General features: G+C 39.2%; 1 protein-coding gene across 2 annotated transcripts in view; it reads left to right on the top strand.

Moving 5' to 3' along the window:
- The window catches only part of LOC134674404 (NADP-dependent malic enzyme), a 44541-nt gene that overhangs the window by 23262 nt on the left and 4479 nt on the right, over positions 1-16800 (top strand). For both annotated transcript variants that reach the window (XM_063532480.1, XM_063532476.1), the window contains exons 3-8: positions 10794-10952; positions 11447-11628; positions 12130-12290; positions 14335-14539; positions 15833-15959; positions 16417-16642. In XM_063532480.1, the coding sequence (XP_063388550.1) occupies positions 10794-10952; positions 11447-11628; positions 12130-12290; positions 14335-14539; positions 15833-15959; positions 16417-16642 (1060 nt within the window). The remainder of the gene's footprint in view (positions 1-10793; positions 10953-11446; positions 11629-12129; positions 12291-14334; positions 14540-15832; positions 15960-16416; positions 16643-16800) is intronic.

Below are 16800 nucleotides of genomic sequence, written 5' to 3'. Positions count from 1 at the left end.
TCATTTCCAAGTGTTATTAGTAGGTACCTATATTGCTTATTAATTGCCATATTAATAGGGATTAAGTTCGTGTTTGCAGTTTTTATCACTGTATTGATTAGTCTACTGATAACATCCTGCAATAGTTCAGTTTTGCTTTAAGTACCTATCTACTTTTCGATATCTTCATCAGAAAAACAGCGGTTTGAGAAATTAAATTAAATCCAAGATTATTCAATTGCAAATGTTCGTGTTTGTTTGCGATCTATTTGAATGGAAGCCTACATTAAACCAAGGAAAACTAATGATCGGCCCTCCGGCAGTTTGCAGGCGGGATTAACGTCGCCATAACGACAGATAACGCGTCGCCGGCGCTAAACCCCGACACAATATTAGTTCAATTTAGCCCTCCGCCGCGACTGAGGTTACACCGCAAACTAAAGAAAACGGGAGTTTGTTCGTTTTATAGTTTAGTATTTGCACTAAGATCTGAAAATAACATTATGCAGTGTGTTTAGGTTTGGACTTAAATATACTTACTCATGCAAAAACGTTTGTTAGGGTTTATGTGTTGGTGTGGTCGTAAAAAGATTAATTATGTATCTTGAAGTCCCCTGTCAAGTCTAACTCGTAACGTTGGCTGGTTGTTCAAGGCTGTTCAAAAGTAATAGTAAAACACTTTATTATAAAAATTCATAACAAATGGAAAAATAACATTCGTCGTTAGTATAAGGTCCCTTTAAGTCTTGCGTATAAATGCAATACCTACAACTTCTTTTCTCGATAGTTTTTCCCGCTCGCGAGCAGGATGTGGTTACGCGTTAAACATCTGTATAAAAACATAATTGTGCGCAAATGTCAATGAGTGGTGCCTTATTGTACCTTGATCTTAATATGTGGACATGTGTCTAGCCTAGGCGTTGCGAGCAGACCTAGAACAGAACATTTATATCGGTCGAGAGGGCCTAGGTTGTAAAACATTTGTGCGGCCTAAGCCAGGCTATCCTTGCTTTGTATTGAAAGTCACTGCATGTATGATCTCAAAATCATGTTCATAAAGATGCAGATGTATGCTAGATCTATATCTAGGTGTAAATAATACTGCAACGATTTAAAATTAGAACACTCTAAAATAAATTAGATAAAAGTAAACCTACAATACAAGAAACAAAATTTAAATCATAAATGAAAAACCTAAGACTTGTTGTTTTACATAAATACCTATTCAATGAGCTTGTTGATTCAACAATATAAATAGAAGTGACTTGTTTAATGGAATGAGTATCAAGAACATTTCAAATAATTTTGTATTCAGAACAAACGATTTTCGTCGATAATTTCTCTTTAAATTCACCAGCTTTTAATTAACTGTTTTCATGTAGGTACAACATTATTTCTGCTTCCAATTCTATTTACTTTTTTCATTTACATTACTCTCCTAATTCAGGAAGTCGTAATTGAGTTTTATAAGCGTTGTAATAAATGCTGCCAAATTTTTTATACCTAGCCTAATCCACGTCAAAATTTTACTCATGACAATTATGAACATGGGTTTGTTTGTGTATTTTGGTGTTATCAATATTACTGTTATATTATAGCTGATACTGTACACCTGTGTATCTGATAGACGGAGAGATAGCCCCGGAAAATGGTATAGATATACATATAATGAGAGCAACAAAAATTGATTTATTAATTTCCCTTCCCAGTTAAGTTTTTTTGCAAATACAATTGATTATTATAAGAATATTAAAAAGGGTTAGCCAATGAATGGCACATTATATGCCTGTCATATTTTATATTGATCAATGGCTCCTCGTCTCCTATTGCCATTTAAAAAATATTAATTATGCGCTACTCGTTTATAATCCAAGTGACACTTGCACAATCGAAGTGGTTTACAATCAATTAAACAAGTGGAGGAATGCAATACCGACGAAGTTGCTAGTTGCTAGGCCGGGCCCACTCCTAGCTCTAACTCGATTTACTTTTACTCCATACGTCATCTGTACAATTTAGACTATACTCACTTCAACAACTTGTACAATAGGTATTATATTATATTTTATAGGGTAACTGATTAATTTGTAGGTGACACGTAAGTCATAACGTCACTAATTGTAAAACAATTATTAAATAAAAATCAACATTGTCTTGGTACTAGTACGGTTTACTATTAATCTGAACTTCTGATAGTAAGTAAATTAGCTACTTTTGGACTAGTTGTCACCTGACGATATATAAATCAAACTGACCGTTGTCTATTAGGTACTATTGAACTTAGGTAGGTATCTTTCTTTAGAGTTGTTCGAATCGTTTATATTAAAAAAGATTGAAAAATATAGCTCTCTTAAATAATTTAATAATTCAACGTAGACCTTAGCAAAACCATTGTGTCGTCCCTGCGCATGGCACTATCGAACAATATTGCTCATTCATACGCAAATTACGTCATAGCCGCCGTAATATTCCCATTATGAACACCGTGGGTTTATTGTGAGCGTATTTTTAGGCGCTTTATCCTCAAACTTTGTGCCCACTTTTTAACCGACTTCCAAATCCCAAAGGAGGAGGTTATCAATTCGGTTGTATGTTTTTTTTTTATTTTTATTTTTTTTATTTTTTTTTATTTTTTTTATTTTTTTTATTTTTTATGTTTGTTACTCCATATCTCCGCCATTACTGGACCGATTTTGAAAATTCTTTTTTTGATTGAATGTTTATGCATACAGATTGGTCCCGTTTTTGTCAAAACCCAGTTCTGATGATGGGATTCATGAGGAATCGAGGGAACTCCTCAAATCTTAAAGGCATACATATAGTGATTTTTGGGTTTTTATCAACAAATCAAGCATATACATCCAAAAAAGTGACATATGATGAAGTGGAACTGCTGATGATGATCAGAACGGAACTCTTCAACGACGCATAGTTCACGTTTGGCGATTTGTCCAGTTCGTTATGTTTGTTAAGCAAGTTAAGTTTTTAAGCCACATTTTTGTCAAGCTCGAGTTCTGATGATGGGATCCATGAGGAATCGAGGGAACTCTTCAAATCTTAAAGGCATGCGTATAGAGATTTTTGTATTTACATCAGAAAATCAAGCATTTTCATTAAAAACTGTCGCATTTGATGAAGTGGAACTGCTGATGATGATCAGAACGGAACTCTTCAACGACGCATAGTTCACGTTTGGCGATTTGTCCTCTTCGTTATGTTTGTTAAGCAAGTTTAGTTTTTAAGCCACATTTCTGTCAAGCTCGAGTTCTGATGATGGGATCCATGAGAAATCGAGGGAACTCCTCAAATTTTAAAGGCATGCGTATAGAGATTTTTGTATTTTCATTAGAAAATCAAGCATTTTCATTAAAAACTGTCGCATTTGATGAAGTGGAACTGCTGATGATGATCAGAACGGAACTCTTCAACGACGCATAGTTCACGTTTGGCGATTTGTCCTCTTCGTTATGTTTGTTTAAGCAAGTTTAGTTTTTAAGCCACATTTCTGTCAAGCTCGAGTTCTGATGTTGGGATCCATAAGGAATCGAGATAACTCCTCAAATCTTAAAGGCATACGTATAGAATTTTTTGTATTTTCATCATAAAATCAAGCATTTACATTAAAAACTGTCGCATTTGATGAAGTGGAACTGCTGATGATGATCAGAACAGAACTCTTCAACGACGCATAGTACATGTTTGGTGATTTCGAATTTCGGTTTTGACTTGGACTGGGACCCGGACTCATACCCGGATCCGGTTCGGACCCGGACTCGGACTCGGACTCGGACCCGGACTCGGACCCGGACTCGGACCCGGACTCGGACCCGGACTCGGACCCGGACTCGGACCCGGACTCGGACCGGGACTCGGACCCGGACTCTGACTCAGAGACCCGGACCTTGACCCGGAAAACCACTATGATACCTAAACTAAATCAACCACTATGATTACCTACCATAAAATGTGGGTATGATGATGCCAAACCCCTCCCGCTCATACTTCCGTACACCGCACCGCATGCGCCGTTAAGTAGGTAGAACTACGACCCTTACGGAAACGAAATGCTACTAGAAAGTACTCGTTTTACCTCCTTTTCTACATAGTGCACCATCTACCATAATCTTTCACCGGGCCCCATAGAAGTCGGTTTTTTTTTCTTAAAAGTTATTTCGTTCACTCTTACTGAAACGCTGCAAAAAGTTATGATCTTGACCTTTAGTTAAACAAAAAAAAACAAATTACCTATCACTGATGATTTTTTTCTCGATAGGTCAATGCTGGTTTTAATTATTGAACCTTTTGACCTAATTCAACTGATAAGATAAATCATTAGGTACTTACAATTAACAGTGATGGATGGTAGAGAAGTATTGCTATTATTACGTAACTTTGGCGAATGACTGTATTGCATTAAAGTAATTTAATATATTTTTTACAAAGCTGATTGTATAGCACAAACCGATTATCGGTCGGGTGCACGCAAGTGTCTTTTGTTTAATCTAAGTAAAACAAATCACCGCGCGGTCGTAGAGCCCGGAGGGTAAGACATTAATGAGAGTTAATTAAACTTCCACTTTAACTTCCGTAAGCCGCCGCGCGGCGTCTTTTCTCGCTACTTCAACATATATAATTGTTTTATTTCTCCTCAAACCTCTTAAACTTTCATAATTAATTCGTTTGATCTATCTATTCATTTTCATTTTATCTAAAATTAATCACAATCATTATGGGGCACTTAAGTACATGTCTCTTAACTTGGTTATAACTGATATCTATCGACAGATTGGACAGCGCCTTGTCAATCTTAATTAATGATATGTCTTAATTTGATAGAGCAATGAAATACCTACAGTACGTAAAACGTTTTTGGTCCTTCTGTTTTATGTAAATGGGTAAAGTCGATTATTGGTTAACACGATTAATTCGTCGCAGTTAAGATTTTGTAATAAACAAATGTACTCGTATCATACCTATACATACCTATTATGTTCATAGCAATGAAAAGTGCGTAGCGCTTGCAAGCGAACTGTTGCAAAATATAACGAGAAGGAAATATGACAACAAGTCCTAATTTTAATATCTTCGTCAGATATTATACCTAAGCAATATTTTCAGAACCGCTGTTCTGAACATAAGTAAGTAACCTAGTTATCGATCGCGGTGTTGGCTGCATTTCTAATAAATTCCTAATAATATTGGCCGGGACTAAAGCTTGTAGTTCTATTCCTTCAGTCACACGCCGCTAGACACACGTCTCTAATTTGGTACCGATAGCATACAAAATAAACGAGGAAAACGATAAAGTTTAACGTTAATTCAACGGGCTTTGATTGTTAATCAACATATATTTCCTGCTTAATTTTGACAAGTGATCGTTGAGCTTGGTTTTATGAGGGGTATTAGAATCAAGGTACGTACAGAGCTTGTTGTTAACAAATTACGAGTGCCGTGTTTGTGCGCGTGATTGTGTTAGCGAAGGATTGTTTGTTGTGTCAATAAAACGGATTAGTGAAAACACGGACCGAGTTTCTGCGCGGTAACGCCGCTTGCCATATGCAAATAGTGTTTAAACCTACTGTGTAGTGCGAAGTTGTGAAGTTCTCCACCACTCCATTAGGAGTCAGGTGCTCAAGGGGCCGGTGGTGGTGGGGCAGGTGTAGGATGGAGCGTGAGTGGTGGCAGCTGACGCCGCGGCGCGAGCTGTGCGCGCTGCCCGAGTGCCTGGCCGCCGTGGACTCCAGGGTTCGTGCCCGTTTCAGATGCCTCACACACCTTTGTTTGTCACTGTTGATTAAAGCCGCAGAGGGTTTGTGCACAACACGGTGTATAAGTACAGCGCTTTGTAAAATTGCATGGACACATTATTTTGAATGAATTTATAAAGTGTACCTGGTACAGAGTAGCTACATTGTAAATAATAATTTGCATTCGAAAGGTTTATATCACATTTAATTAATTACCTGTTGGTGGTAAAATAAAATTGCTGCTAACAGCTACATTCTTTATGTTGTAAAATACTGTGAATTAATTTATTAAACCATAGGCACAGAGCCACTTTGTACAAATAAAAGGAATTGAATAGGTACGTTCTGTGTGTAGCCTTGAGATTACTTGAACAGACAGACAGACTCCAGTAATCACTTTTTCATATTCCACCTACACCGTTTGGATTTACATTACACGGTATCCGGACACATTCATTCGACGTCAGAGAAATTCTATGTCAGTCAATCCATAAACGTCACTCGCGTATAGGTAGATACAAACATTTCAATATGTAATTATCCCACTTCAACATTCAATTACTGGTTTAGATACGTTGATTCGTATATTTGTCATGATTTCGACATAATTTCAATAATTACCAGCTATTACTTACACAGTCAGGTGGGCGTGGGATTGACGCGCCTAATTAATTTGTATTAATTACATTTCCATCTAATGCTCACATCCAATTTATTCTGTGTTTTAGATTGATTCAATTTTCCATGACGCGTGTACACCTAGGTGCCGCTGCCGAGTAAAGCGGTAACCTAACGCGATTAAGGCTGACATTCGAGTTTAGCCTTTACTGCCGGCCTAGCCAAGATGACAATCGCTATCGCTTCGACAACGAAACGCTTAGTGTCTCTCTATCACTCTTCCATATTAGTGCGACAGTGACAGTTGCGTTTCGATCGCTACGGAGCGTAAGCGATTGGCAGTTTGGCTACGCGGCCTGAGTCGACATAAGGTCGTTGATATTAATTAAGTCCATAGTACATGAAGTATAACGACCTTTTCGCATTTGGTCGTGACGTCACAGCCGCGCCTCCGGCGGCTTGTGTTTATGAATAACTTTCATTTCAGACTCTATATAGACAGGGTTAGAGTCGTTATTGTAGCGTTGTGTGTATTCTGGCTCTAGAATTGGCATGCTTAAGATGTATATTCGGTGTAACGATAGTGAAACTTGAAAGAAAAAAGTAACATTGGTAATTCGGTCTGTTTAAGAAAGGAAATAAATTACCAGGAACGAGGTAAGCCCCGTACCCTTTGAACGAAAAGAAATTGCGCCATTAGTTAATCATAGCGATATTTGCTTTGAGGTACCTAAATAAAATATTTATCTGCTTTAGGTAAGTATAAAACTCTGTATTTTATCCTTCAGCAAACTTCTAGTTATTTTAATTTCTAATTCTACAGCCCTGACATTTCGGTACGCGTATATTCATTTGTTGATACGATGCTCAGAATTGCCGGATTTATGCTTTTTGGGTTAACTTCGTATTGAAATGAGATGTAACAGAGCTCTTAAGTATCTGCAGCTGGATTTGTACATGTTTCTAAGCATTATCAATATTATCATCCTATCAATTCCATAGTCGCGTACAACAGACCTACACTTTTATGATGACCGGTCAAAGTCCCACCGTGACACGCGAACAGGCGATAGTGGGAATTGACGTGATTTTATTCTCACTTTATCCAAACCATTTTAACTTCTAAACTCCGTAATAACAAAATCGTACTCTATATCCGTGGTTTAAGTACTACGCAGGCGGCATAGTTAAGTATGCGGCTTGAAGCAAGTGTTGAAGGTCGGCAGCGGTCACCTTCACCGCACAGCTGACTGTTATCAAACGGTGCGAACTCGTTTCCGGGGTCACTCATACACGCCGTACAGTGTCAGAATAATTTTTATTCACCCACTTGTCATCGTCAACTTTGTCTCAACTTTATGATTTCGTCGCGTGATTGGAGACTTATATAAAAGACCTAGACGTTTCGAAGAGATAACCTTCGTACGTGACACATGAGAGCTAATAAGTTAGTGTTTAACGGCCAGGTCACGACTTTTTCGCTATAGAGATAATCGATCATCAGTTATTTGTAGAAACGGAAAGTTAATTATCTAACATAAAGGTAATCTATGCGTAACTTGGGAAAAATATATACAAAACAAAAGATTTACGATTAGCTTTGAAAAGTTAACAAGGAGGTAGACGGGAGTTTTGTTATTTTTGTCACAATAATGGTACGGTCAGCTAAGAAAGTGACTCTATCACCTGATTGATAGAGTCGAAAAGTGGTAGACCACTTTCTTGGCTGACTGTACCTAATATAAATATTAGAAATTTAGTGATAACATGGGCTCGTTCATGAATTCATTACAAAAGCAATATGGATGATAATAGAAGTACATATTGATGAGGTACGCAGGCCAGTTACCGTTCAAAGGTTTCTTCGTTGCACATTATTGCAGTGTTAGCACACAATACGTCGTAGGTAAGTAGTTAACACTATAATGCCTCGACTATTATCGTAGGTAATTTAATTGAGCAAAATGCAGAATTTATGCTATAAATCATAAGTCATAAGTACGATTTTATTTAACGTAGCTTATTGGTATCTCAGTAACATAACCAATATTTCTAAGGCAATGAGTTTGTCAAATGTAGGTATGTTCATTTATTATGAGATTAAGCAGATTTAAAGTAACTATATACATACTTAATGCATTTTTAGTTCGGCTACAAGGAACTTCTTGCCCATGCAAAACTGACTCAAACTGATGGTTGCAATAGACGGAATGTACTTAGATCTGCAATTCTGCAGTTGTACCTAATAAGGAAGTGGCCGGTTACTACACGTACGATTCTAATATTCTCGCCTTCTGTGACTTCCTAGCTCTTTGTGTACACAATCATATCATATGTGTTACGCTTTACGCTTTCTATAGAGGTAATTTAGGAAGTCATCGTTGGAACTATACTTAGTACATTATCTAGATGTTGATATTCAATGGAATGTTTGCGATACATTTGTCTAAATTACAAATTGCTCGGTTTTAAACAATGACATGAACGATTAGACCTCTAAATGTGTAGCCTTGTGAGTAATTGACAGATTGTGACAAGGAAATGCATGACTCACTATAGTAACTGGTAGTGCAATGTAAGATGACGTCGAAAAATGGCATTGCAATTAAATTATCTGAGGGAAATGTTCCACCGGGACTTTTATCTACATTCGATATCTAAGTATGTTGTTTATGGTTGTTTGTTAACAATCGACCGCATTGTCTTTTGTTTCCGAACTTCCACTTCAGTGGCATTGTTTTTCGTAGAACAAGGTATTCAACTTCAACAAAGGCGGTTGATAGATATGTACATAACTGAAAGTATAATTTCAGAATCCATCAATGTCGATTTAAGCCTCGTACATAAATAATTTATGTACGAGGCTTAAAACGACCAACTCAATTTTTTTATCAATACAGAAAGCGACCAAAGCCACTGAGTTAGGGTGTAAGTCACTTTGACAAAAATAAAAAGTTGGTCGCTTTCTACAGAACTACGGTCCATTAGTCTCAAAGAAGTTACTGAACAATTCTTTAATTTTAAATAAAATTGTCGATGTCGTGACGGTCGCGTATGGTATTTGTGACTAAAATACGAGAGTGGAACCGTAAAACAATTATTATTTATTTATTCAGTTGACACTTAAACGACTAAACATGCTAAAAGTTAGATAAATGTCGATACTAAAATAGGTACTTATTGGGGGTAAATATATAGCTAGAGTATTCTAGCATCCAGAAACCCGGACGCGAAAGTCTGCCGTATTCGAATTTCAAGATATCCACAAGAGACGACACGTACTAGATCCATTCTAGGTACGTTGTAGTTTAGATATCAACTAGTTCTCTTTTGCAGCGCAATTCGGGCAACCAATATCACTTTTACGTTAGATAGAGTAAGATATCTATTAGATGTGAATTGGATCTCTAAGTCATATCCTGTGGAAATCGTTCAAGAGTATCTCCAGAATCGCGTAAATGTCAAATTTGACAGGTTAGATCTTAAATATATCGTTATCGTATCTTGGTAATGTCTAAAAGATATCTAATAGATGTCTATTTCAAAATCCGAATCGGGCCCAGTGTCCATTGTAGAAAATTCAATAACCTATCTAGTTAACTTCCCTTTTACGACCACAAATTTCATTCGTATTGAAAATAAAATTGTCTTCTTTTGAATTTGAATAACCCTGTTGAGTTAGGTAGGGGAGAGCGGGGTTAAACGTGCCGATTTTCATAAAATACAAATTTGATCTATGAAAACAGTGTGAATAAGGTATGTGGGTTGCGCTATATTAAATAATGATTATTTGCGTTTCTGAGTAGAGATATTATTTTGTGCATCGTTAAACAGTTTTTTTACCAGATTTTTTTTTATGAGATAGGTCGGAACGGAACAACTAACCCCGCTATGGGGCGGGTTGTTCCGTTGCTAAAATTTATAAGTTATCCGTCAAATATTTAAATCTCAGTTCACACACGCTAATAGAGTCTTTTGCAGTTCGTCAAAATATATGATAATTTGTTGTGTACTATCAACAGATAGTAAAAAAAATCCAAAACAAAAATGTGATTATCCGTGGGGTTCGTTGTGCCCTCGTTTTTGATTTATTTTCCATAACTACTATTCTACTATAATGGAAGCAATGAAAACGGGTCCTGCAACCGCATAGTGGTCTGACTTTTCCCGACAAACATCATACGAATCGCTCCATGGTTTACTTGCGTTCCTATTCCCATCGGATCAACTAGCTTACCTCCGGCACGTTTAACTCCGCTCTCCCCTACATCAATAACTTACTCGTAACATTTAATATGCCCATGCGATGTTGTCTCTATTACGCATTTGAGTAGTAAAGATACGACATAGATAGGAATTGAAAGTTCTCCAGTCGTGATCGTCTTCCATTTTACATTAAGTACCTACATATGTTTCACATTGTAAATATATAAAATTTTTGTTCGACAGGGCTTGGCGTTCACGATCGAGGAGCGCCAGATGCTGGGCATCCACGGGCTGTTGCCAGCTCGTGTCAAGAGTCAGGAGGAACAGGTGCAGCTCTGCAAGCTCTCCATCGACCGCTATGAAGAGCCCTTGAACAAGTACATCTACCTCATGGGACTCTTGGTGAGTATAGTATTTCAACCTCCGGAAAGTCCGGAATAACCTGGCTACGAAAAATAGTGTTTATTTTGTGTTCTTAAAAGTCGAGGGTAATAAATGGCGCTGGCGCCAATCTGAAATTATTAATTATTAAATAAAATCTGAACGCTCTTTAACTAACATTCAATCCATTCGAACCTTAAACAGAATATGTCTTTATAAGATTTGAAGCTAACATGGTCATTCACACTATAAATACATACCTATACGCGCCTTTAATCTTTATTAATGTAGGTATCGTTACTAGTCAGGAAATCGAAATATCAAGTGTGACTTAAAGTTGAGCATAGCGACAGACAGTATAAGGAAAAATATGGTACGTATTAATATACAATTACCTACAGGGAAAACTCTCAGACAAATTACTTAAGTAGGTACTAATGTGTAGGATCTTTATCGTATTATTATTCTGTAGTGATGAGTAGATAGTAAACTTACTGATTATGGGTTATCTGCAGGACCGCAACGAGCATCTGTTCTACCGCTTCATCGGCGAGAACGTGGCGGAGATGATGCCTATTGTGTACACCCCCACCGTGGGGCTGGCCTGCCAGAAGTACGGGCTCATCTACCGGCGTCCGCGCGGCCTGTTCATCACCATCCACGACAAGGGACATGTCTACGACATCCTTAAGAACTGGTGAGCGTTACTTGTTGTTTTGATGCCCGTTCTGTACACGTCCACCGTGGGCCTGGCCCGCCATAAATACAGGCTCATTCATTTTACCCGAGTGGAATCTTCATTGTATGTACCTCTCATATTTACATACATCGTACTGGGTGTCCAATATAAAAGTTTCAAACTATAATAGAGGAAAAATCTTCCAGTAGTTCCAGTTAGCCCAGAAGAAAACTGTATCTGTTATGTACTGTAATTTATTGGCAGAAAAACTTAAATTGCCTATTGTTAGATTTTTTTCACGTCCATTAAGTATCTAATTCAAATTGAAAGAAAATTACGTATTTAAAAATAAATCTCATTACAAAAGCTATTTATTCTAAATAGGGCAGCTAGATGGCATTCACATAAATTCTGCATGATTCCATTTCTACTCTATTTTTCGTAATTAACTGTGACAATGTTCTTCACGATAAATGTAAGTAGAGGGCGTTTTCTAAAGATTGGTATATTGTGTTTTAGGCCTGAGACGGACGTCCGCGCGATCGTGGTGACGGACGGCGAGCGCATCCTGGGCCTGGGCGACCTGGGCGCCTGCGGCATGGGCATCCCCGTCGGCAAGCTGTCGCTCTACACCGCGCTGGCCGGCATCAAGCCGCACCAGTGCCTGCCCATCACGCTAGGTCAGTACCGTACGCTGCAGCACCGGGCCAGGGCCCCGGGCGTGCCGTATGGGCATCCCCATGCAAGCTCGCGCTGTACCCACTCAGGTGCCCATTTCTTGAACGGTATTAGTCTAATAGTATTAGGCCCACTTGTACCATTCCAATAACCCGGGGTTAACCGGTTAAACCTGGAGCTACCATGGTTACCAGTACAATTTGACACTAGGTTAATGGTTTAACCGCTTAACCACGGGTTAGTGTAGTGATGCAAGTGGCCCTTAGTGTGTTGCCATGGTAACCCATACGATTTGACAGTTCGTGCACTAATAATATTAGTCTAATACCGTTCGTGAAATGGACCCACTTGCTCAGGCCTAGTATTATTACTTGTATGTCTTTTCCATATCTCGGGACCATGGGGTCCCGGACCTTTGGGAGGCTTACGTGGAGCCGAAGCCAACAGCGCAGAGGCCCTTTAAGACACTTTAATCTAAAAGCAAGGGATACACATGGCGGATACCATCCCCGAACGCACAATGTGATGCATCCGGAGATGGTCCCCGCCAGGTGCAAAGACTATTACAGTGCAGCACTTTTGTGCTGCGATGGGAACTAAGGTCATGGGCTATAGATTTGAAAGTTGGATGGACTGGATAATGGGCTATGGGAGAGACTAGCGGACACCTGCCGTGACAATCAGTCTCAAAATTGTATAAGACAGGTGGTGACTCGCCAACTCATTGAGTGGGCCCCGCAATGGCCGCACGCACAGTGCGACAACAGGGCAACACTTTGGAGCGGCTGTGAGGTTGTCGAGAGGTGAGTCTGCGGTAGCCAGATCCCGGTAATCCGTTCAGCAGGCCGCCGGCGTCATTTTACACTTCCAACCAACCTGGAGCATAGGTCCCGCTCTTGCGACTCCACTCTGGCCGGCCAATCAAGGCAAGCACAGAGGTGAGGGCCAGATGACAGGGCCCTCTGGAATAGGGGTCCGCGGTGTCGCCACTCACCGTCAGCTCGCCACAAGCTGCCCCCGCGGGGGTATTATTACTATTATTAGTGTACGTCATAGGCATAGGGCCCATTTCTCGAACGACTAATATCATTAGTCTACGAACTGTCAAATCGAATGGGTTGCCATGGCAACACACTAAAAATATTAGACTAATATCGTTCGAGAAATGGGCCCATAGAGACAATATTAAACTCACACTGTTACTTTTTAGACTTACATTATTAATTACTTCACACTAGTTTACTGAACATGCACGAACATTATTGTTATTTACATCTGTTTTTTCATTTGTAACAAGCAGCTGGCTCAATATTACAGGGTTCTATGTTTCACTTTTATCGAACTGAAATTTTAACATTGTCATTGTGACATTAAGTCGAATTTCAACTATCTCGAAAATGTAACATAGAACCCTGTAATATTGGGCCAGCGAAGTGCGTGGGCGACATTTGTTTTCGCGCCAATTAAATTACTCTATACTCCAGTGCTACACTTCCTCATATTTTGCTTCAATACTTATTAAACACGGTAGGTACCGAATAGTTAATAAAAGCAATTATTTGTAGGTGCAATTATAGACCGCTAAATATTATTTGTCAATAGCAAATATTTACAATCATGTGAAAATCATAAATATGGCCTAAATTAGTTAGGTGCTTGCTGATAAAGGCCTTCTGTAGGTAAACATATAATGTAAATCGTTCTAGGCAAATATTTAATTATTTGCATTTGAACACGAAATCATTGGTCACGGGTAAGTTACGGCTCGAGATTTAAAGGCCGTGATTAATCAGCAGGCATTACTAATTATACTCCGATCATCCGTGTCAAAATAAACATGTTTTTGGTTTCATTCAGCCCTGCCGGGCACAGATCGCTTCATTATATACCTAGCGCCCCTCAGGGAGTTTAATCGCAAGGTACCTAAGTAAGACGCGCAGTATATAGTACGCCTTTTGTAAACCTGCACCCCCATACACGTGAAGTGCTTAGTTATAGTCCGAGTCCAACAGGCCAGAGTTTAACAAAATGCAATAATGTTTCCAGACGTGGGCACCAACACCCAGTCGCTCCTGGACGACCCGCTGTACATCGGTCTGCGGCACAAGCGCGTCCGCGGTGCCGCCTACGACGAGTTCATCGACGAGTTCATGAACGCGGTGGTGCGCCGCTTCGGACAGAACTGCCTCATCCAGTTCGAGGACTTCGCTAATGCTAACGCTTTCAGGCTGCTCGAGAAGTACCGTGGCAAGTGAGTGGCCAAGTTTTCAGTTCGGGTTCGAAGTAGTTTGCCGCTTTGTGGACAAGTGGAATACCACCCTTACACAATAATATGTTAGTTACACTACACTACCCGTCAATTCCCGATCGATAACTCAAAAGGGAGATCAGCCGGCCTAGCCAAGCTTACAATCGCTATCGCTTCGACATCGAAAATCATTATGTCTCTCTATCACTCTTCCATATTAGCGCGACAGTGACAGGGGCAGTTTCGATCGCTACGGAGCGTAAGCGATTGGCATCTTGGCTACGCGGCCTGTTCTGTTTAAACCTTAGCATCTACTTAATTAGCAATGATTATAAGATTGCAGTTCGGGTTCGAATTTAGTTTGCCGCTTTGGGCAATTTCACCGATCTAGTTCGATGATTTCGCCAAAGTAAATGATTGGTTACTTGAGATTCACGTTAGCAAGTGAATTTACTTGAATTTAGTTCTGATTAGGTAGGTGCTAAAATTAATTTAAACTTTTAACAGCAAACATGATTAATGTTAACCCAAAGCAAACTTACGTACATATACCTACCCTTTTATAGGATAAATGATGTAGGTATATAGACAAACTGAAAAAAAAAATACTTTCTCTATACTCTACAGCAGTTATTATGCATGCACACTACTTCGTGTTTAAAGTGTCGTAGATAAGATAAATCAAGAACAGATGTATTAGTGCTTTATCTAGGCATCTAGATGCCTAATAGGTATTGATTTGTGTCAAGTATCTACTCCAATCCAATTGCAAGCTAGTGTTACCTCGTTGGATGTATGGTCAAGGTTTTTCAATCAATAAAATGGTAACATGTTAAGGTGACATTCATATGTGATAGGCATACGACGGACTCCAGCGGGCATTTTCGTGGCATGTCAGAATGTAAGGTTCGCAAATTAATCAATTCACTTTCGAATATTAAATTTGTACTAAGTATTTGGTAGCTAGTATTTATAATGTGAAATTCCAAATATCATAGCAACTAACTGCGTTATTTGTTTTTTAAGTGGCCACTTCAGTGGGCTATCAGTCATCACTTCAAAGAGTATTTACACATTAAAGAAGAACAAAGAAGATAAATGACAACGGGTAACTAATTTAACTAGCTATGTTACACTAACTATGTTACAAATACTAGGTACTAAACTCTACTACAACGTAATACTCGTAAGTTAAGATTTTTTTGTAAACCTTACCTTGCCCTCAAACTGCCCCCTATAGTCCGACGTATGGTGATAGGTCTGCAATAAAATGAAATGATTGACGTTTGTCCTCAGGTACTGCACTTTCAACGATGATATTCAAGGCACCGCGGCGGTGGCGGTGGCCGGGCTTCTGGCCAGCTTAAGGCTCACCGGCACCAAGCTGTCTTCGAACACCATCGTGTTCCAGGGCGCTGGCGAGGTGAGCTTCACTAATTATATCTTTCAACGACGACATACAAAGTCACCGCCCCAGAGACGGTGGCCCGGCTGCTGTCTACTGTCACTACCAGATTAGTTTTTCTAATTTTAATTTTTATCTTTTCTTTCGTGACTAACACTGACATAAGAACTAGTTAATTCGCTCCAATAGATATAGGTATATTCCAAGACCTAAAATCTGTCACGTTTCAAAAAACTCTATACGAGCTACAAATATAATAAGTTTAACGCTAACGCGTTATCTTTCACTTATCCAATTTCCCCTTATAAGTAGTTCGTGTCTTATTAACGTATTCCAAGACCTAAAAACTGTCACGTTTCAAAAAACTCTATACGAGCTACAAATATAATAAGTTTAACGCTAACGCGTTATCTTTCACTTATCAAATTTCCCCTTATAAGTAGTTCGTGTCTTATTAACGTAATCGTTTTCCCAGGCTGCTCTCGGAATCGCGGAGTTATGCGTGATGGCAATGAAGGCCGAAGGCACAAGCGACGCAGACGCGCGCGCGCGCATCTGGATGGTGGACTCCAAGGGCCTCATCGTCAAGGACCGGCCCGAAGGCGGCCTGAACCATCACAAGGAAAAGTTCGCACAAAATCGTCCCACCATCAAGACGCTTGCTGAAGTCGTTGAAACTGCCAAGCCTACAGTGCTTATTGGTAAGATTTATTACGTAATTTTCATTAGGGCTTACTTAACTTTGATCTGGATGGTCAACCCCAAGAAGTTCCTAGTCAATAACCGACTCGAGGTTGAACTCACCACATTTCACCATCACAAAATAATATTACGCAGGATCGGTCTTGAGAAATTTATG

This window comes from Cydia fagiglandana, chromosome 2 (assembly GCF_963556715.1).
Source record: "Cydia fagiglandana chromosome 2, ilCydFagi1.1, whole genome shotgun sequence".
Classification (NCBI taxonomy): Eukaryota; Metazoa; Arthropoda; class Insecta; order Lepidoptera; family Tortricidae; genus Cydia; species Cydia fagiglandana.
The sequence above is the reverse complement of the archived record's forward strand: the minus strand, read 5'-3'. Positions and strand labels throughout refer to the sequence as shown.